The sequence below is a fragment of the Columba livia genome, chromosome 5, assembly GCF_036013475.1.
Source record: "Columba livia isolate bColLiv1 breed racing homer chromosome 5, bColLiv1.pat.W.v2, whole genome shotgun sequence".
In the NCBI taxonomy this organism is placed as follows: domain Eukaryota; kingdom Metazoa; phylum Chordata; class Aves; order Columbiformes; family Columbidae; genus Columba; species Columba livia.
Window position 1 is genome coordinate 42,244,194 of NC_088606.1, and position 20,954 is coordinate 42,265,147.

A 20,954-nucleotide genomic window follows, 5' to 3' on the forward strand; every position below is an offset into this window, starting at 1 on the left:
GCTTGTCCCCAAGACCTGCGTGCTGAGCTGGCTGCTTTGACCCACAGGACCTTCCTCTCACCGTCACACAGGTGGCAGGACTTGACCAGGGCTCCCCCACTGAACAGCCCTGGCTTTGCAGGACCGGAATAGACACTGGCTCTGAGGCCACACTAGCCACTAGTTTCACCTGCTGGGGGGAGGACAGGGTGGTACACCAGGAGAAAGGTGTTGAGGCTTTGCTTGGGAAGGGCCTGGAAAGATGTTACTAATCACTGTAAAGCCAGGTGCAGCTCCATCCAATCAATCCCCAGCAGCCAGATTTGTTTAATACAGCCAATATTGCTCACCAATATTGCTCTGCTTCTGCTCTAAGACATAGATCAGATGTAGACAAGTAGTTTAGCCTGCTCTTTTCTAGAGACACAGAGATGGAGCAGTGCCAGGATGGAGCAGGCCTCTCCTGGGCATTTCTTTAATGGTTATTTGGCTACAGAAATGCTGGTTCTGCAGGTATTTTGGAAGGTGTACTGCCATGCCTGTAGCAGGAGGAGTGGGTGCCATCACTGTCAGATAATCCTTGCCAGCCTAGCCAATCCTTAGCCCTAAACGTGCCTACAAGGATTTCCACACCTGAAATAAACCCAGCTCCGTTTTAGTCTCCATATGCCCTCTGCCGGGCAGCATCAGCTGGAGGCAACCGCTGAGTCGGAGCCCATGGAGATTTTTTTTTTTGACCGAGCAAAGCCCCTTTTACAGCTAGAAATAATTTGTACTAATGCAGAACCCTTCTCCCTGCCACAAGAGCAAGCCTCCAGCCACAGCCATCCCGCAGAGACACGCTCAGATCCCCCTCCCGGGGCTGGGAACTCCCTGTGGACACCACACCATCCCCTGTGCCTGTGGGACCCACTGTCCACGCCTGGTACATACAGCTAAGGAGACAAGACATTTTTATTGTGTTTTATTTAGTAAAATGTTAAAATAAATAAATACAAATTGATCAGATGCTCTGTTCCCCTCCCCCCAACTTTAATTTGCTAAAATCTAAACACATTTGTACCAAAACTGAAACCACAAGGGACTTGAAGGCAGCAAAGAGACTGCAGATCACTATGAGCATCAGGCTAAAAAAAATAGAGATATTTAAAAAACCCAAACCAGCTCCCGAGTCAGTGTTCTCATGGTGTGGTTCTGTGACAACAGAGCGATACCGGTCAGAAAGGGCATTTTACACCAGGGCCTGCAAGGATGGCAGAGGGGCAGCACAGGTGGCACCAGCTGACACAAGGCAGAGCCACGGCTTTGCTGGGCTGGGAGAAGAGCTGCCACCGTCCCCTGGCAGCACCAGCCTGCAGCTGCAGGAGGCTGCGCCACCAGAACTGGGGGTTGTTCACCAGAAGCACCTGGAGAACTTGGGCAGGCTGGGGAGGGACCGGGGCTCGGACACCGCACCCTTCAGTGTCAGCTCCTGGTCTGACCCCAAGCCAGGACTCTCACTTCACAGCTTAGTCTCCGGTAAAATGCTGAGGGTGTGGAGGGACTGGAGGAAGCACAGCACGCAGGCGGAGTGGTGGTGTCAACAAGTCTACTGAGATGGTGCCGGCACAATTGCAGGAACGTGACGATGAGATTGAGGCCTGAGTATTTTCTCTACACAAGCTGAGCTGCCTTCACAACCCACCTGCCCTCAGCTGCAGACGACACGGCGGGTATTTGCAGATTAGAGCCAGTCAGTCCCCAAGAGACAAAACACCACATGGGAAGTCCACTACTGCACCAGAGCTCCCAGGCAAGCAGCACCTCACCACTGCTTGTCTGCACCACTGGCTCCGCTGCTGTTGATTCAGAAAAGTCGTTTCCTTCCTCCACAGGACCCTGAACAGGTTGCCACTAGCAGTCTCCTCCCTTGCCAGTTACGGTGCTTAGTCTTTGCTTAATGGAGTTTGCAACCTGTGCTTTGCTTCTGTGGGACTAGGAGAGGCAGCCAAGACACCTCTGCCAGGGTAAGAGGGTGCTCGGGGCAGCCCTGCAGCTGTAACTGGAACAAAGCAGCTGCTGGGACACGATTGCCTGCTGGATCTGGTTGTGTGGGGCTGCCGGGAAGCTGCCTCAGCCCCAGGGGCTTATGCGGTGGCAGAACCTCTCCTTAAGGAGGGTCTTGGCTGCCTTGTCACATATGGCATCAGGAACGAGTCAGAGACAACATACCTTCTGGAAGGGAGAGCTGATGGGTAAGACCCAAGTCCTGGCTCTAGCGTCAACTACTGTTTTGTTGCCAGTGACAATTAAACATATGAGACTATGATTAGAAATTACACATTAGGCCAGAACGAGCAGACACACGCAGCCTCCTGCCGCACCCAGCACGGAACACGACTCTACCTCTTCTTTCAACAGTGCCTGTTCCCAGTGCCCGCAGACCACGAGAAACAGCTCTCGCAGCGTCAGAACTGCCAGCACCAGCTTTACAGAGGGGAATGCGAGGCACAAAGGGATTTCTGTCTTTTTTAAGTGAACTTCCCCCTCAATTTTGGCATGCCCCAAGATCTGGATAACAAGCAAGGGGAGCCCCTACCCTTGCTTGCACATGCACAGCATCTTCCCAGTGCTGCTGCACTATCAACCCTCAGCACTGGGGATCTAAAATCAAGGGTGGTCACTGAACAAGTCCCAGGAGCTGGCCTGTGCCAGCCCTGGACTCGGGTAAAAGCCACTGCCTCCCTTCCTTGCTTGACCTACATCCCCAAGGCCATTCTGGCTGCTCACTGAGAAAAGGTCTTTCTCGAAGCTCAGATGCAACAAAACTTCATTGCTTTTCCAACAACAGATAAAAGAAGGCAGGTGACAAAGGGGCAGTAATTTGTTGAGGTCTACATTTGCAAGTGTAAATTTAGGAAAAAGAAAAAAGATGCAAATTCCTCAGGTGGTGCAAACTCTGCTGGGTGCCAGCAGACTGATACTGCTCACTGCTCGCTGCCTTTCTGTTCCACCTCTCTACCCAGGACAGACAAACCCAAGCTTATATGGGTTTTGAGTTCCCCAGGCACTCCTGATAGTAAACATGGCCTTAAGTACTTCCTTCCTTGAGAGGAATTGGGCTGAGTTTCTCTGTCTGAAGCATTTGACACCTGCTTGGATACTGCAGAGTGAAGAAGAACAGACACAGAGCTTACTCCCTGCTAACACACAGGAGCTGGGATAGCTGCTCTCCCAGGAGGGTGCCCCACGGGCTGCTGCTTAATGTAGCCTTGACACAGGTCCTCAGCTCCTGAAGGGTTACCTTAAACCCACCACATGCCCCTGTCTGGCTGCATGGGCGAAGTGCCCCTTTGCACATGTCCCTAGATGAACCAGAGCCTCAGAAATCAGGGAGGTGTTGCTGCACAGAGGGGTTTTGGCACAGGAATGTCAGACGCAATAGCCCAGAGAGCAGGAAACTTGCACAGATGCTCCCAAGAGGTGGCCGAGAAGTACTGGAGTCACAGGTCCTGCCCCACAACATGTCCTCTGCTCGCTCAGGACCCAGGACCTCTGGAAGCTGACACTGGTTTAAAATGGGCTGATCATGACACCAGACTAGGTAGGTGCAATAACACTGGCAGAGCTGAACCTTTAACTAGTCTTGGGAATATTTCTAGCCAAGAAAATTCTTAATTAATGCAGTCCAGATGAGAGCAGGCTCTGTCTGCCCCAAGGTCTGCTTGTTCTGCCACATCCGATGTGGTAGCACAGAAGTCAAAAAAGGCTCTCGTCAGGATGGGAATCACTTGGCAGCAGGGCAGAGCTAGGGATGACTTGATGCCCGCTTCCTTCCCCACCTGCAGCCGAGCAGCTCTTTTTTCCCACTGCCCTTGGTCTTTTTGGAATACAGATCAACCCAAGTCAGAAACAGAGGTAGGATACAAAGCCTTTTTGTTCTAGTCTTTCCACTGAAATTTCAAACCCTCTAACTGCAGGAATACCTGTGTCCTCACAACAGAGCCCCATTTCATTCCTGAATTTTTGCTACCCTCACTTTCCCTCCTTCTCATCTCTTTCCATTTCTTTCCTCTGCTCTGCTTTACTTCATGTAATCTTTTTTAACTCTGCTCCTCCTGCTTCCTCCTCTCCTTTCCCCTGTCTCCAGCCCTGTGCCCCTTCTCACTGCCCTCACTTTTCAAAAGAGGCTTCTGTCCTTTCGCGTGCCCCTGCAGCACCCACCCGGCCTGGCTGTTCTCACACGATACACTCCAGGGATGGGCACAGCACAGTGACTTTCACAGCACTGATGCTCTCAAGGCCTGTGTTCCATTCAGTAATACTGACTGCAGATACAGACAGACCCTCACACAGGTAAGGTCTTGGCTTTCTGAAACAAGCCCACATCTTAAATTAACCTCTAGGAGAGGTGTTCGTCTTTTCATGGGTCTATAATTACCAAGCTTACCAGTGCATGGCATAAATAATTTTATTTATTGGCAAGTTTCAACTATGTGCTCAGCCTATACAAGACACATGATGCAGAAAGTTCTTGTCCCAGATAAAAGATAAACAAGGGGGAAATGGGAGCTAATGGTAAAGTGAGCCATATTTTTCAAGTATTACATTCCATTCTGTAGGTGTTACAAACAGGACTGATGCTTAAAGAAGGCAATAAGTGAGACGGCAATAAGCTGGAGACAAGATGTCTGCAGCCTTGGTGTTTTCCTGAACCCACCTGATTTTCAGGGCATTCCCTGGTCCAGGTCTGATGCCTGAAAACAAGGATCCAACAGTGCCACTGTGAAACTCGCCCACATGCCCCCAGAGACCAGTACCTAGCTGGATGCTGGAAGGGTTCTTCAGAGAAGACCTTTTGCCTTCTGAATGCCACAAGCTACAGAATCCACAGAATGCTTGGGAATGGCCTTTGCTGAGGTAGTTTGTTGGCTGGGGAAGCCTACATGCCAAATGAATTAGCTGCACGACAAAACATCTTCCTCTTCCTCCTGGTTCCTGACTCTTCTACACACTTGTCAGAAATCTCTGGAGTAACCCAGCAAGGTTGAACTTGCCCTGGATCTTCAGAATCCCAAGGGAGGACAAATGGAGGTGAAGAAAGGTCAAAACAGTTCTGAAAGACACAACAAATTCTGCCCGAAGGGGCATGGTCCACAAGGAAGTGCAATATCGGTGTTCCAGTGGTTATCTGAGCAGCTAACTGAGGCCCACAGTAAAAGAGTGTATTTTGGTTTGACATAGGAATATGATATTTTAAAAACATGTCTCATTGAAAAACACGTCTTCGCCATCAGTGCTTCAGAAGCAAAGAGGGCAGGGTGCAACCCAGCTGGGAAAAAAAGGAAGAGAAACATGTGCACTGCGAATTCACAAACATTTTCCACTGCATCCACATGGGAAGGGAATTTCAGAGTCTACTCCCTGTACTGTGGGCTGCCACAGCCTGGTGGGACTGAGAGGGAGATCTCGCTCTGGGTCCTTCTGAATGCTGATCATGCTGCTTCTCACAGCTGTCTCTGCAACAGTACAGGGAAGAAGATGATTTGAAGCCAAGGAGGTCAGAATTAGGGTTTGCATTTCTAGACAGCTGGAATACAGATTTGCTTTTTAATGCCTGGTCAGCTAGGAAGGATAAAATACAATATCGTTTCTCCTACCAACAACAAACCCATCAGATCTGCACATAAAATTATCACCTTTTAAATTTCTAGGTCACTGGCTTCTAATTTATCATTCCCACCAACACAAACTTGCTTGTCCTTGGTTTTGCTTATGCAAACGATTTGTTCATCCTACTAACATGGTAACTCCTGGCTAATGATGTCCTTGAAGAATCATCCATGCTACTCGCCCTACCTGCCAACCATCCTTACAGGTATTACCTTCGTGGCGTTTTGTACAGCACTAAACCTACTGCTGTCTCTAAGAGAAGACAAAGAGAATACTACTAACAAAAATAATTCTTCTGGCCAGGTCACACGCTCACTTTCCCACTCTGACCACAACACACCTTTCCAGCTGTTTAAAGAACAGACTGCAAGGAGAAGGGAAAAAACTACTTCTGCAGTGCTTACTCTTTCTGAGCAAAGAAGCCCTTAGCACTGGGCTGAGAGCCAGGACTGTCTCTGATAGGAGCTTCCTCCATGGTCTCATCTCCTCCTTTATAGAAGAGATTTAAAAGCCACTTATTTCCCACCAACGACAAGCAATGACATAAGAATTAGTTAATATATTGCTGGTGGTTTGGAAGTACAAAACACCAGTCATTATGACAGCTTCCCAAAGAGCAGAAGTTTCAGTACAAACTCACTCTGTCTCAAATATTACATGAGAAAAAACCCAAACCAATCCAAACCCAGATGACAAGCTTGAACATTAAGTTGTCAAAGAGTTTAAATTTCTCCCTTGATTGGAACCTTTAGAGCAGCTAGGAAAAAAAAATATCTTCCTCAATATTTAGTAAATGCCAATTCCTCTTCCACCCTGTTGTTGCTAATTGGGCAGAGATAACTGCAATTTACTTGTGTCTATGTAGCAGCACCATTTCCAGTGTCAGTGCGGCCCTGGGAATGCTCCTTGCCTATTGACTGATACTGCTGCAGAGCCAGAAGGGAAAGCTTCCCAACAGGATCATCGAGAGAGAAAACTACCCAGCATCATCAACATGTCTAAGTAGAGATCATTTCTCTACCAGGTAATGATTAACTAAAGCCGTCTTTTTACAGTCTGGAACACAAATGTTGTAACAAACGGGACATAAAAGTCTATACTTGTCTACTCGGATTCCGGAGACAAGCAGATGCCTCAGAAAAGCAGTAATAGCTGTTTTAACGTCTCCTGGCTGGTTAACTGCACCCAAATTTAAATATAGCTACCAGTGAATTTCACTCCCATCCCCTCCTGAACTGGCAAAGAAAACAGACGGACTATCAAGATGTCAGGCATCACTTGCTACCCCCAAATAGTGCAGTGCTTCCAAGAGAGCTCAGAAGAAAACACCAGAAATAAGAACATGAAAACCACAAAGACTCAGTGCACCTATCCTTAGAGACTGTCTCTTACCGGGAAGGTGCTTGATGCTTCAGAAGATGATGTTAAGAATTACCCAAGTGGCCAACTAGAGAACAACCTGGCCAAAAAGGCAGTTTCTCCTGAGTATTGGGCTGTTAGCTGCTGGCTCATTTTCTAAAAAAAAAAAAGAAACCTCATGTTCAGTTTGTTTTTTCTCTTCACTCTTTGACATACATAGCCCTTTGTTTAAATGCTACAGGTTGCTGGCCCAGTGCTGCCCTATGGTAATGACTCCCACTGGTAACTGGGTTGATGTGAGGATATTTTTAGTTTGATCAGTTCTGATGCTGTCTGCCCAGCTGTCTCCCTGCCACTTGTGCTAACTTATCCTTCCAGCTCTGCTAGTTCCAGAACAGAACTCAAACATCAAAAGAGTCGAGGTTATCACTGGTTCAGCTGAGAAGTGCACCTAAGAGTCACTTTCCCAACTACAGACAAATGTGAGAACTGGGGATATCAGTTCTGAGCTCAGAGCTGAAAATAGTGCGCGTTCCTATTGGGGGAATACAAGACCTTAAAGGGCAGGAGGATAACCTGAAGGAGAGAGAAGAAAACAGCTCCAAGAACTTGCAGAAGCATACACGGCTGTGGCAGCAAAGGGACTCTCTCATGCTATGTAGTGTCTGGACTATTCACTTCTTGCTCAGAAATGCATCCTTGAAATCCAAAGCTTTTCTGTCTTCCACTAGAAGCAACTGAGCAGGTCTGCTCTCAAGGGCTCCACACCACGGACTCTGCCTCACGTTGTGTGTGTAGTGGCTCAACTCTGCTCACACTGGACGTAAAGGGAGTTTTCCCAGTACTTTCAGTGGAAATGGGGTTTGCCAAATGTTCATAAGCAGCAGTGAGACAAGGCAGCTCTGGGACACAACCCTAAGAGATCACAATCAGCACGCTGAACTGAGACAGACCCCACAGTAACAGGAAGCATGAGGCGAGCTTTGCTATCTAGAGGGGAAGGATTATGCATAAGGGATGAACTTCTTAAACAAGAGAATCAAACAGAAGGTGATTTCAGTCCAACCAACCCATTGCCTCTCATTCTCAAGCTGTAACGAGTCCATATCACAAAACCAGAAAAGCCTTAAACAAGCACGCTGCCAATTGCTTTCCTGTGGGTTACAAACACACGACAGAATGGGGGAGATATGGCAACAGCAGAGACAAGCCTGGCAAATCCTCCAGGTGGGGTGAGATCCAGCACTGTACGCATTTGATTCTCTTTAAGAGTTTGGCCAGTAGCATGTATGGTATAAGCTATGGAAACTGTCCCATTGGATTTTAAAACACAAACACAGCAGAATGTCATCATAAATAAGCAAAGTCTGTGTTAAAAAATTCTAAGTACACAGCATTTTCTCCAGTTCTGACACCTTTTTAATAGAAATCACTTGTTTAGGAAACAAATAGCACTTTTGTAATTTTTTTTACAATGTTTCTTACCTTGATCTTATTTTAAGTAACACTAGGAAGACCTCAATATCTTTTATTTTCCTTTTTAATTTAAAAAAGTTGTGTGGTTTTTTTCCCCCAGATACAAAGATTTTGCCCTTGCATAAAAAAACAGTGCCCAAAACGATGACACAAGGACTCACAAAGACTCACTGTATCTCACTGACACTATTACTTCTAATCTATACCATGCAAGGTCCCATCTACCTCTTTAATTAGACTGTCAGCCTGAAAAACAGCTTTTCTATTCCTTATTTAGTTCTTGTTACCAAAAGAAGAGAAAGGAAGTGAAAGAAAAGGACATTTCTCTGTTCAGTTCACACATCTGGGTCATGTGCTACTTTGTTCAGGATACCATTGTTGTTTATAAATATATAAAAGGGTTGGAATCTCATTTTCAAGTAATCGATGCACATTTTCTCTTGGGACACCTCCATCCAATGCTCCAAGCTGACCCTGGGTTCTGGCCCTCTATTTTCCTGTTCCCAACATAAGCTTTCTGGATGAGTGTGAGGACCCAAACCAATTCTGCAAAGTATGTCTGTTGTTTAATGTGAAGAAATAGGATTAACCCCAAACTGTTGGAACAGTAGATCCTCAGCCTGTACATGTGCTGGTTACTCAGTGAAAAGTCCATCTCCTTTCCTTTTGTACATCTCCTGTCTAAACAATAGTAAATACTGCTTATTTGATAGACTTGTCCCTTCTGGGCACTGGGATTTGATAATTTATATTTCTGTTTTTTTTGGTTTAATAGTACTGAGAGTTTAGAAACAGGAAAAGCCCACAGGCTCTTTGGACTTGTTTTTGTTTTCCCCTAGCTAAACAAACTGTTCTGCAAATAAGGATTTGAAACCTGCTCTCCTCCCCTCATCCCTGCTCCTCACCCCAAACAAAAATAAAACAAACCTATAGTGGCTGTGGAGGCTGCTGCAGGCACACACTGGTGTAAAATATAGAGAGAGTAAATATATTATTTCACTTGGCATGGTGCTGGCAAAGAACCCCCAGCTGGCACTATTCATGTAACATGATCCGAACTTTGCATGTACACACAGAATAAGAAGGATCAATTGGCAAACTCCGGTGCCGCCTGGCACAAGCATCTTCACGCTCTCTCTGGAACCAAAGAACTAAAGAATTCTGCACTTTCCAGAAGAAATCCGGTTTTGCTTTTCTAGAGTTTCGTTATTTTGCTCTTCCTCCTCGCCGCCACCTCCCTTGGCTCCTTCTTAACTTCACTGTGTTATTTAGTCTCATCACCCTTGTTACAGTTCACCATGCAGCTCTGGGAAGGGGAGGAGGCTAAGGTGGAGGTGGCAGCATTAGTATTGTTAGTGGAGTCCATGCCATTGGAGATGGCTACTGAAGTGACCTCAGAGTTTATGGGTTTTGAAAGGTCGATGCCTTGGATGAGGCGGATCAGCTGTTTTACCTTCTCCAAGGAGCTGTGCATCTCCTTCTGTTTTGCAAGGATGGTATTCTTCATTTCCATGCATTTCTGCAGCAGAAGAGAAAAGCAATAAGTTCAAGCTTATGAATGAAAGAAGGTTAAGAGAAGGAATAGGATGTTCACAGATCTAAATGCAAGTACACAAGAAAGATTGCAGCTACAATTTCACTTTCTCAGCCTAGACAAAAAAGAGTCTCAGGGCTGTGTTCACAGGAGAATTTGTATTTGCGGGCCAAGGAATTACATAGCTGCCACCCAGTATGGCCTCCCTTCATCCCACGGTGTTTTGCAAATGAACACAGACACCTCCGTCCTTTCGTGTTCCTTTTGAGGAGAAACTTCCAAGTATATGTTCTTATTACTTCTTCTATTAGTATTTCATTGCTGAAATTTCTTTAGCTCAGTTCTGCAAACTCAGGCATCCTACTGCAGCTGACTGCTGACAGCATGTGTGTTTGCTGCTAATGGGATATAGCCTTTGCTTTCACATACGTTTTAGCAGGAACATCACTTCCTCCTCTCAATAAATAAAGGGGCACTTGAAAGGAAAAACAAGCCCTTCTTCACTTGAAAATCTTATTTTGTGGCCACTTTTCTCTTAGAAGCGGTAGTAACCTAGCTAGCTCATCAGTCAAGAGTCAGGGTATGACAAGTTTTAAAAAGGCCCACAAATGATGTTTCAAGGGCAAAAAACCTGTTTATATCTATATTTGAAACTCTCAAAAAGGAGGAGACAGTAGCTATGTCTGTAACATTCAGGTTCTTACATGAAGATGGCAACCTTCCTACATTTTTTAAACCTTTTATCTACGCTGGTCTGCAGACATTGTTGGTTTTACTATTTTCATACGCAGCCCATGGCATCATAAAAACACCACAATATTTAGACCTAATGTGTCTTTTCCGGACAGTTCCAATGAAAGTATAAACAATGACATGACCATAGAAAATAAACCATTCTCCTTACCTACCGTCAATCCCTCACGTTAAGGGCTTGCACCTGCCTGGGTGCATCACTGAGAAACACTGTTCGTGCTCTAGTGCTGCTCAGGTTATGCCCAGCTACTGCTGACCAGAAGATGACAGTCTCCAGAACTGCAAAGCAGCACCTCTCATCACTTGTTTGCTCACAACTGTTTTATTTGTATTGTCAGCATTTAGGGGTCTATAAACATGGGGCACTTACTTTTGTTTTAATATGTAAAGACAGGCAGACTGGAAGGTGCATCTGTTTTTAAAAGAAACATCTGTACTTATGTATCCAGCCTTACAGATGCTGCCACGTAGGAGATTTCAGTATTCTTCATTCTGTGATACTAAGGCTACACTAAGTGAGGGGCTCAAACTTTACACTGGCAACTCAAGAGCCTGATTCGCATATGAAGGTGAGAAAACAGAGCAAATTAATATGTATGCTCCAATTACTGTGATAAACTAAGGTGGAAACCACAGCTTCTGGATCAAAGCACAACAACATCTAATTAATATTATGCAGTGGCACACACAGGGTCCAGCTGCTGACTGCCAAGGCAACAAGTCAAAAGCCTGAGAGTCAGTCATGGGGAAACGCTCACTTTTGTATGAGGAAGGTCTGGAAAGTGCACTGAGACTGTAACTCTTATTACACACAGAGGCCCAACCTTTCCTATTTAAGTGAGCCACTGGAGAATTTAACTTAATCTACTGCCCACAGACAATAATGCTCTGGGTCATGTTTGTCCCCTGCTGATATTATAGGCCACAATATATGGTCAGCATGGATCATGGCTAAGTGACTCAATGTAAGTATATGGTCCCTGTATTTCATTCCTGCTCCCCAAAGTCCTAAAAAACAAAGGAAAGCGCTCACCCAATTCTCAGTAAACCCACTGGAAGACAGGTCTAGTACTTGGGAGTCATTCCATAGTTTTCTCTTTGCATTCTGGCATCAGAACACCTGTGCATATTTGGGAGGGCAATACTCACTGTTATAGAATTGCTGAGCTGTTTGACCTTCTGCTCTAGCTGTTCTCTTTCCTGTTTTAAATCTGAACTCCATTTAAGCAATTTCTGCTTTTCCTCTTCTTTCGCTGCAAAAGAGAATATTACTCAGAATATTTAAAATGTTCCTGTTGCAACAGTGGATAGAGTTGTCTAAACTGCTTCATGTAAAGAGGGTAATTGTTTTTTAAGTCAATTCAATAACTTGTGCGCTACACCACCCGCAAAATTTCACCTCCACACTCAAGAATCACAGAAGGCTTAACAAATATTTAGATTGCTATTTTCACTTCACGAGTGATTAAGGTTCTTCCCCTTTAATTTCCTTTTTAAAGGAAGTACCATTCTAGCCCATTCCAGAAGTTAACATCTTCCATTATTAACAGTGAAACAAAAGTATTGTTCTCCATTTTCCTACCTGCTTTATATGCAATATATGAATGAACAATTGCTAAAGTTCCTGGCCATGGGATTGCTTCTTCCTTCTTTAGCATCTGAAAGAAAAGTGTTCAGAGATTTAGCTGGTACACAATCTACCTCTAAGAAAGCAAAACGGAGAAAGGGGGAAAGACAGGATTTTCTTTTATGGCTATCATTACCCTCAGCCCTGTTAACAAGAAGCTTCACAAACCTGTTCTGAGATTTAACAGAGGGAATTATTCACAACTGTATTGTGGCTCCCACAAAGCAGACCTGTGCCTTACAAATGTCAGCATTTTCTCAAATTCCCTCTGTAGCCCCAAATAAAGCCTACTAATGAAACTGAACAACTTAAAAGAGGAATGAAAGGATAATATATCTGAACTCAAACTTGCCAGGAGACATAAACATTATTTTGTGGTTCAGACAAATCGCTGATCTTAGTTGTTCTGGGAGAAAAGTTTTCATGGCACAGAACAGTCTCCACACCGTACATTCAAACACCACACTCCCTTGCTAGTAAAACACAAAACTGACTTATCTCCTCTGCTTATCAGAATAATCTTAATAGAGCTGTCAAACTTTCTTCATAAAGGTAAGCACCATTTACGTCTTTCAGATCCTTCCTACATATTCCCTCCTAACAAACTTTGAGAGGAAATTTTTATTATTTTATTATTTTTAATAAGTGAATCAGAGAGGTGTCTCAGAAGATAGAGGACTTAGTCACTTTACAGTGATACTCCTGGGGTTTTCCCCCCTTATCACAGAAATACAAAGAGGAAGGATATGGTGAGAGCAGGAATAGAGAAATGGTAACACTCCCTCTTCTCTTAACTATTGACCAAGTCACTTGAGTTCTGCATTTTTGTTCTTCTGAGCAGCATATTGTATGTCAGGCTGTTTTCTTACGTTACCATCTGGCTAACAGGAGGTCACATGGGTGACCAAGCAATATGCTACATTAAACAGGCCAATAACAGCTTCAGGCTGCTGATTCCTGAACTCAACATGAGTTCCATGTAAGGGTTAGGAATACAACGGTTTACTTCTCTGTCTTGTAATCTTGACACAATTCTAAACAAAATATTAAAATATAATCTGTTCACTTCAATTGTGTACTTTCAGAGAGGGATCTGGAAGGAAGAACCACCAAACTGTTCACCTATCCTCATTATACTGATGCTGGATGATATTATTAAAGCGATCACTGAAGACAACCTCTCTGATGTTTGATTTATAAGAGCAAACAGGGGCTTATATTTGCTCTATCTATTGAGGTAGGCTTGTGCAAACGCTTTATTTATTTGTCCAGAAGAACATAATAATAACAACTTTTGAAGAGACAATGAGCTTAAGATGAATGGTAAACTTTCTGTGGGTGATAGAGAACCTCTCCCAAAAGATTGCGTGCTTTGATCCAGAAAGAGTAACAACACAAGAGTAATAAATAGAGACCCCAAAACTGGGCGCAAAACCCAACAGTTTTGTATTTGCACACATTCCAACAGAGGTAATTCAATCAAATTCACACAAGCCTTACTACAAATCAAACAGAAGTGTTCAGTGTCAGGCTGTCTTGATCTAAGTAAGCCAAGTGATCTGGTTATATTCTTTAACACTGAAAAATCCTTATAATGCACTGTATATAACTCTCCCTCTCTCAAACAATACCTGGTCTTGACATTTGGGACAGATCCACATGCCCTTGGGAATGGTTTTCAGAGGTGGGTCCAGACAGTCCAGGTGATAAACACGTGAACATGTGTCACACATCAGCAACTGCCCACTTTTTCTGCAAACACTGCAAAAATCCTCATGGATATCGCCCTATAAAATTAAGGGGAAAGGGTGTGGGTGAGAGAAAGAGAGAGAGAGAAGGCAAAAAGTGAACTTTGACCTTTGACATCTACATCCTAGTTGAATGCAAAATTTACAGCACAAACTGTTTCTAAGAGGGTTCCAAATGGTCAAGACGTTTTTAGGCTGTGAAACAGGAAAACCAGGCAGGACATCCGTCCTCCCAAACAGTCCCTCTGTCCTCCTAACGCAAAATGTTACAGCAAACGCTTATTACCATAGCTTCTTTTAACAACTACCACCCCACAACCTTTTTCTTTAAGAGTCCCCCTTTATCTTGTTGGGTTTTGTTGTTGTTTTTTTCCTAAAGTGATGAGCTACTCATTTTCTTAACCCTTCTCATTTCTGGATGTAAGCACAACTCCCCTTCAGGAATGCTGATGAGGCTGTCTCTTGCCAGTAATAGTATGTAAGAAACCCCAGCTGAGTGACTTAAAAGAGCACTGTCAAATATTTAGGTCACCTTTAAAAATGAAACTCGAAGGAAAAGGTGTTGTGCTTGTAAACGAAAAAGAACAGAATTAATGACATTCTGAGACAATTCTTTTTACTTCACTTAACGTTACCCCAAGTTGCATCAAAAAAGCTGTGACTCAAAATTTTCTCTTTCTGTATCAAGAGTGGTTTATGTTTCATCGCTAATGTAAGTTGAGAGCCAGTATGAAGCAATACGACGAGAGATTTTCTAACTAAGGTTTTTTAAAAATAAAAAATTGAAAACATTACAGGCAGTGAATCTTAAAAAAAAATAGGTTTAGTTACTATTGCATCACCATCAGAGAGAATTTTTTTCTACAGCCATTAGCTTCCCAAAAAGGTAGGTCTGATTTCTGCCACTTTTTCTTTTCTCTCTCTCCTCCTTTTACTCCCATCTCATGCTTGGAGTAGTGGTGGTATTTCTGTCTGGTTTTGGTTTTTTGGATATTTGGACAAAGAAGCATGAGAGAAAGGTGGCTCAGCATCCACAGAGGAGAACTGGGGCACCCCAGCCTGCTCCTCTCACTGTCTGTGGGTTGTCCTGGCTACTTGACATATTCAAGGCCACACGTGGACTCTGAAATATGCAATTCTCACCAACCTTGGTTAAAGTTTCACACACATAACACATTGTCAAGATCACGATCTTGAGATGTGTGTGTTGAGTCAAAGTGCGTGTATATGTTCCCCCTGTACGAAATACCAATGTGTGCAGGGTTTCATTTTGACCTGTACAATCTTTTCATGTGTGTGACTAAGTTCTATCAATTTGGAGCGATAGCAGATTTGGCCATGCACTTACACATTAAGCTGCCAGGCAAGAAAAATGACACTAATCTCTACTATGGATAAAATATTAAACATATTAGAAGTATGACACACAAGCAATCTGCTCAGGTTTATACTTCCCGGCTCTAGCGCTGATGAGGCCTTTCTTTGAAGGGAAGGCTATTCTTTTCTCAGTTTCCAAGGTTAGCACTGATGTCATGTTTCGTAAAGGATCAATCTTTAGTGAATTCTCTGTGCCATGTTTTGGTTCCATAACTCCTAGGGGTCACTGAGAGATGGGTTATGGTATAACTTCATGCTTTAACACCAAATAGTTCCTCAGTGTTAAATAACGAATTAAACGAGTGACATTTCATGCCTCCTGTGAAGTGAGCTATGCAACCAGGCTGGGAATAACTTCTTTTCCTTGTCACGCATTCTGTGAGTACAAGGAAAAGAAGGAAGGCAGGAGAGGTCATACAAGCTAAACCAAAATCCTCTGCAACCTAAGGAAAAAATTAAGAGGAAAATTCTTACATTTTAGAAGAAAATTCTCATTCTAGAGAATTACATGTGTTAAGATGCTTTGATTGCTACAGACTACACTATGGCACATGGTAACTGGCTCAGGTGCAAAATTATCGGTGTATTAACAACCAAACCTGTTTTGTCTAATATCCTGCAGAAAGAGGCCTACACAAGAGGCACATGCAGTTGCTTCTTGAGGGAGAGACATTTAGAAATTTAGACCGAGAACCTTCTAAATTCAGCTGAATGCTGCAAAACCTGAAGTGACACAGCTGATCAGTGTGCAGTGTGGCTGAATGCACTGAGATGACAACACACATGCATAAAATTCACAGTCCTATTTTTGGTAATAGAAAATTCAGGGCATTTCCTCAGAATTAATAACCGGCCTTACCGAAATCCCGGCCACCGTTTGATTCCAAAAAAACACTCCAGGTTTATGAGCAGTTAATAAATATATGCATAAAGGGGGGCTGGATGTGATGTTGTGACATCACTTTGTTGTGATGTGATGTTGTGGCAATCACACCCCCGCCCCCAGCCTTGAAAAAGCCTCAGGGAGGGCAGCGAGGTGTTGCTGCCCACCAGGCGCTGGGAGGGGCGACCTGCGTGTGGAGCGAGTGAGTCCCACCCACACTGTGCTGCAGCAGCGGGTGTGGCAGCGCGTGCAGCAGGTGCAGAGGTTGTCACTCCTTGCTTGTTAGACCATCTCACCTATTGCCAGTGTCCCAGACTGTTGCTGACCATGGTCTCCTCCGGACAGACTCAGATGGAGGGCCTGCCCCGAACTGTGGCTGTTCAGGTTTCCGGCCACAGGGAATGCCAGAGGCTGCTGCTGCCGGGGGAGGGAGGCAGGCAGTCCCCCTGCATGAGGTGTGAGCAGGTGGATGATCTGCTCAGCATGGTGGTGAAATTTAAGGAGGAGGTCGAGAGACTGAGGACCATCAGGGTGTATGAGAAGGAGATCGACTGGTGGAGTGACTCCCTGGAGTGCCAGTCAGAAAGGCCCCAGGGAGATACCCCCCAAAAGGCGATGGACCTCCTGCCCTGTCAGGCAGAGAGGGGAGACCCAAGACAACCCCTGCCCTGTTGCTGTCAGGCAGAGGCAGGGGACCAAGATGAGGAGGGTTGGAAGCAAGTTCCAGTTCGGCATCACGAGCGACCCCCGTCCCTACCTGCTTTGCTTCCCCAGGTGCCCCTCTGTAATAGGTTTGAGGCCCTGGATCTCAAAGAAGAGGTAGGTGAGGATGTGGTGCAAGGCCCAACAGCAAGGTCACACAGGAAGAGGTGGTTGACTCCACACCTCAAGACTGCCTCAGATAAGAAAGAAAGAAGGGTAATTGTAGTAGGCGATTCCCTTCTGACAGGGACAGAGGGCCCAATATGCAGAGTTGACCTTCATAGAGAAGTATGTAGTCTACCTAGAGCCTGGATCAGGGATATCACCAGGATGCTCCCCAACCCGGTACACACTTAACGGACTACTACCCACTGCTGTTCTTCCAGATAGGTGGGGAGGAAGCTGCATTTCAAGGCCTTGAGACAGTTGGTGAAAGTCTGGGGAGCAAGTTATTTTCTCTTCCCTCCTTCCATTTTTGGGTGACAACATGGGATGGAATAGAAGAATTCAGTCCATGAATGACTGGCTACAAGACTGGTGCTACAGGCAGGGCTTTGGATCCTTTGATAACAGCTGGTTTTATAAGACAGCAGTCCAGACAGTGATACATGGGGAAGGTTTATCTCACGAGGGTAAAAGGATGCTAGGACAGGAATTAGCAGGGCTCATTTGGAGAGCTCTAAACTAGACTCGAAGAGGGATGGGGTTGTAGGTGGGCTTGCACCAGTGGGGCAGCACTCTGGAATTGATGAAGACCGGGAGGCCTCCCATCCCCCTAGGGTGAAATCGGTGTGCTCAGCTTGTTCCCTGAAACGCCTGTACATCAGTGCACACGGCATGGGGAATAAGCAGGAGGAGTTAGAAACCTGTGTTCGATCAGGAGATTATGATCTGGTGGCAATTACAGAGACATGGTGGGACAGCCCACATGACTGGAATGTGGTCATGGATGGCTATGTCCTTCTCAGGAAAGACAAGCCAACCAGGCATGGTGGTGGAGTTGCTCTTTACATGAGAGAGCAACTACAATGTATTGAGTACTGTCCAGGCACGGATGAGGAGCTATTTGAGAGTCTGTGGGTGAGAATTAAGGGGCAGGCTGGCAGGGGTGATACTGTTGTGGGTGTCTATTACAGGCCACCAGATCAGGGTGAGGAAGTTGATGAAGCCTTCTACAGACAGCTGAGAGCAGCCTCACAATTATGGGCCCTGGTTGTCGTGGGGGATTTTAACTGCCCTGATGTTTGCTGGAAGGACTGCTCAGCCAGCCAGCCACAGTCCAGGAGGTTCCTCCAGTGCACTGATGATAACTTCCTGATGCAAATGGTGGATGAGTCAACTAGGTGAGGAGCACTGCTGGATCTCATCCTCACTAACAAGGTCTGGTTGAAGTGGTAAAGGTTGAGGGCTGCCTTGGCTGCAACGACCATGAAATGGTCGAGTTCAGGATCTCATGTGGCAGGAACAGAATACCAAGCAGAATCGCAACCCTGGACTTCAACAGGGCAAACTTTGGCCTTTTCAAACAACTGGTAGGGGAAATCCCATGGGCAAGGGTACTTGAAGGTAAAGGGGCCCAAGACAGTTGGTTAGCCTTCAGGGACTGCTTCTACCAGGCTCAAGATCAAATCATCCCGACACGCAGGAAGTCAAGGAAGGGAGCCAGGAGACCTGTGTGGTTAAACAGGGAACTGCTGGGTAAGCTCAAGTGGAAAAGGAGAGTTTACAGATCATGGAAGGAGGGGCTGGCCACCTGGGAAGAATATAAGGCTGTTGTCAGGGGATGCAGGGAGGCAACTAGGAAAGCCAAGGCCTCCTTAGAATTAAACCTGGCAAGGGGGGTCAAAGACAACAGAAAGAGCTTCTTCAAATACCTGGCATAAAACTAACACCAGAGGCAATGTAGGCCCACTGATGAATGAGGTGGGTGCCCTGATGACAGAAGATACAGAGAAGGCAGAGTTACTGAATGCCGCCTTTGTCTCTGTCTACTCTGCCGGAGACTGTCCTGAGGAGCCCTGTACTGCTGAGGCCCCAGAGGAAGTCAGGACAATGGAGGAGTTTGCCTTAGTTGATGGGGACTGGGTTAGGGAGCAATTAAGCCATCTGGACATCCATAAATCCATGGGTCCAGATGGGATGCACCTGCGGGTGCTGAGGGAGCTGGCTGAGGTCATTGCTGGACCACTCTCCATCATCTTTGCTGAGTCTTGGGAAACGGGAGAGGTGCCTGAGGACTGGAGGAAAGCAAATGTCACTCCAGTCTTCAAAAAGGGGAAGAAGGAGGACCTGGCTAACTATAGACCAGTCAGACTCACCTCCATCCCTGGAAAGGTGATGGAACAGCTTGCCCTTGGTGCCATCTCAAGGTGTATCAAGGATAAGAGGGTCATTAGGGGCTTCAACATGGCTTCACCAAGGGGAAGTCGTGTTTGACCAATCTCATAGCCTTTTATGAGGACTTAACGAGGTGGACAGATGATGGCAAAGCAGTGGATGTGGTCTACCTTGATTTCAGTAAAGCATTTGACACAGTCTCCCACAGCATCCTCACAGCTAAACTGAGGGAGTGTGGTCTGGACAATCGGGTAGTGAGGTGGACTGAGAACTGGCTGAAGGAAAAGAAGCAAGAGAGTCGTGGTCAATGGGGCAGAGTCCAGTTGGAGGCCTGTATCTAGTGGAGTGCCTCAAGGGTCAGTACTGGAGCCAGTACTATTCAATATATCAATATATTCATCAACGACTTGGATGAGGGAATAGAGTGCACTGTCAGCAAGTTTGCTGATGACACTAAGCTGGGAGGAGTGGCTGACATGCCAGAAGGCTGTGCTGCCATCCAGTGAGACCTGGACAGGCTGGAGAGTTGGGCAGGGAAAAATTTAATGAAATATAACAAGGACAAATGTAGAGTCTTGCATCTGGGCAGGAACAACCCCAGGTTCCAGTGTAAGTTGGGGAACAACCTGTTAGAGAGCAGCGTAGGAGAAAGGGACCTGGGGGTCCTGGTGGGCAGCACGATGACCATGAGCCAGCACTGTGCCCTTGTGGCCAAGAAGGCCAATGGCATCCTGGGGTGTATTAGAAGGGGGGTGGTTAGTAGGTCCAGAGAGGTTCTCCTTCCCCTCTGCTCTGCCCTGGTGAGACCACATCTGGAATATTGTGTCCAGTTCTGGGCCGCTCAGTTCAGGAAGGACAGGGAACTGCTGGAGAGAGTCCAGTGCAGGGCAACAAAGATGATGAAGGGAGTGGAGCATCTCCTGTATGAGGAAAGGCTGAGGGAGCTGGGTCTCTTTAGTTTGGAGAAGAGGAGACTAAGGGGTGACCTCATGAATGTTTACAGATATATAAAGGGTGAGTGTCGCGAGGATGGAGCCAGGCTCTTCTCGGTGACAACCAATGATAGGACAAAGGGCAACGGGTGCAAACTGAAACACAAGAGGTTCCAGTTAAATATGAGAAGAAACTTCTTCACACTGAGAGTGACAGAACACTGGAACAGGCTGCCCAGGGGGGTTGTGGAGTCTCCTTCTCTGGAGACATTCAAAACCCACCTGGACGCCTTCCTGCGTAACCTCATCTAGGTGTTCCTGCTCCAGCAGGGGAATTGGACTAGATGATCTTTTGAGGTCCCTTCCAATCCCAAACATTCTGTGATTCTGTGACATGCACCCCACTAATCTCAGCTTCTGGACCAGCTCTGTGAAGGCTACAGGCTGTCAACTTGGGCAAGAGCAGAGTTCACCGAGGTTGCTCTAAAACATGCTACAGGCTGAAGAGACTAAAGAATATTTTCAGAACAAAGACCATAAACAGTGATTTAGTGTCACTTTTTGCTCTACTTCCTCTGCATGAAGAGACCAGGAA

At 45.7% G+C, this 20,954-nt stretch overlaps 1 protein-coding gene across 27 annotated transcripts in view; it reads right to left on the reverse strand.

The window, feature by feature from the left end:
- Positions 1-928: 928 nt before the first annotated feature.
- Positions 929-20,954, reverse strand: part of PHF21A (PHD finger protein 21A) — a 150,203-nt gene continuing 130,177 nt past the window's right edge. For 20 of the 27 annotated variants that reach the window (XM_065064645.1, XM_065064664.1, XM_065064658.1 and 17 more), the window contains 4 exons: positions 14,012-14,167; positions 12,336-12,411; positions 11,903-12,006; positions 8,387-9,985 (listed from right to left, as the gene is read on the reverse strand). In XM_065064645.1, coding sequence (XP_064920717.1) covers positions 9,731-9,985; positions 11,903-12,006; positions 12,336-12,411; positions 14,012-14,167 — 591 coding nt within the window. In that variant the 3' untranslated portion in view covers positions 8,387-9,730. Of the gene's footprint in view, positions 5,478-7,023; positions 7,147-8,386; positions 9,986-11,902; positions 12,007-12,335; positions 12,412-14,011; positions 14,168-20,954 lie in introns of those variants that run through there. The other 7 variants (XM_065064666.1, XM_065064660.1, XM_065064648.1 and 4 more) reach the window with 2 other exon arrangements.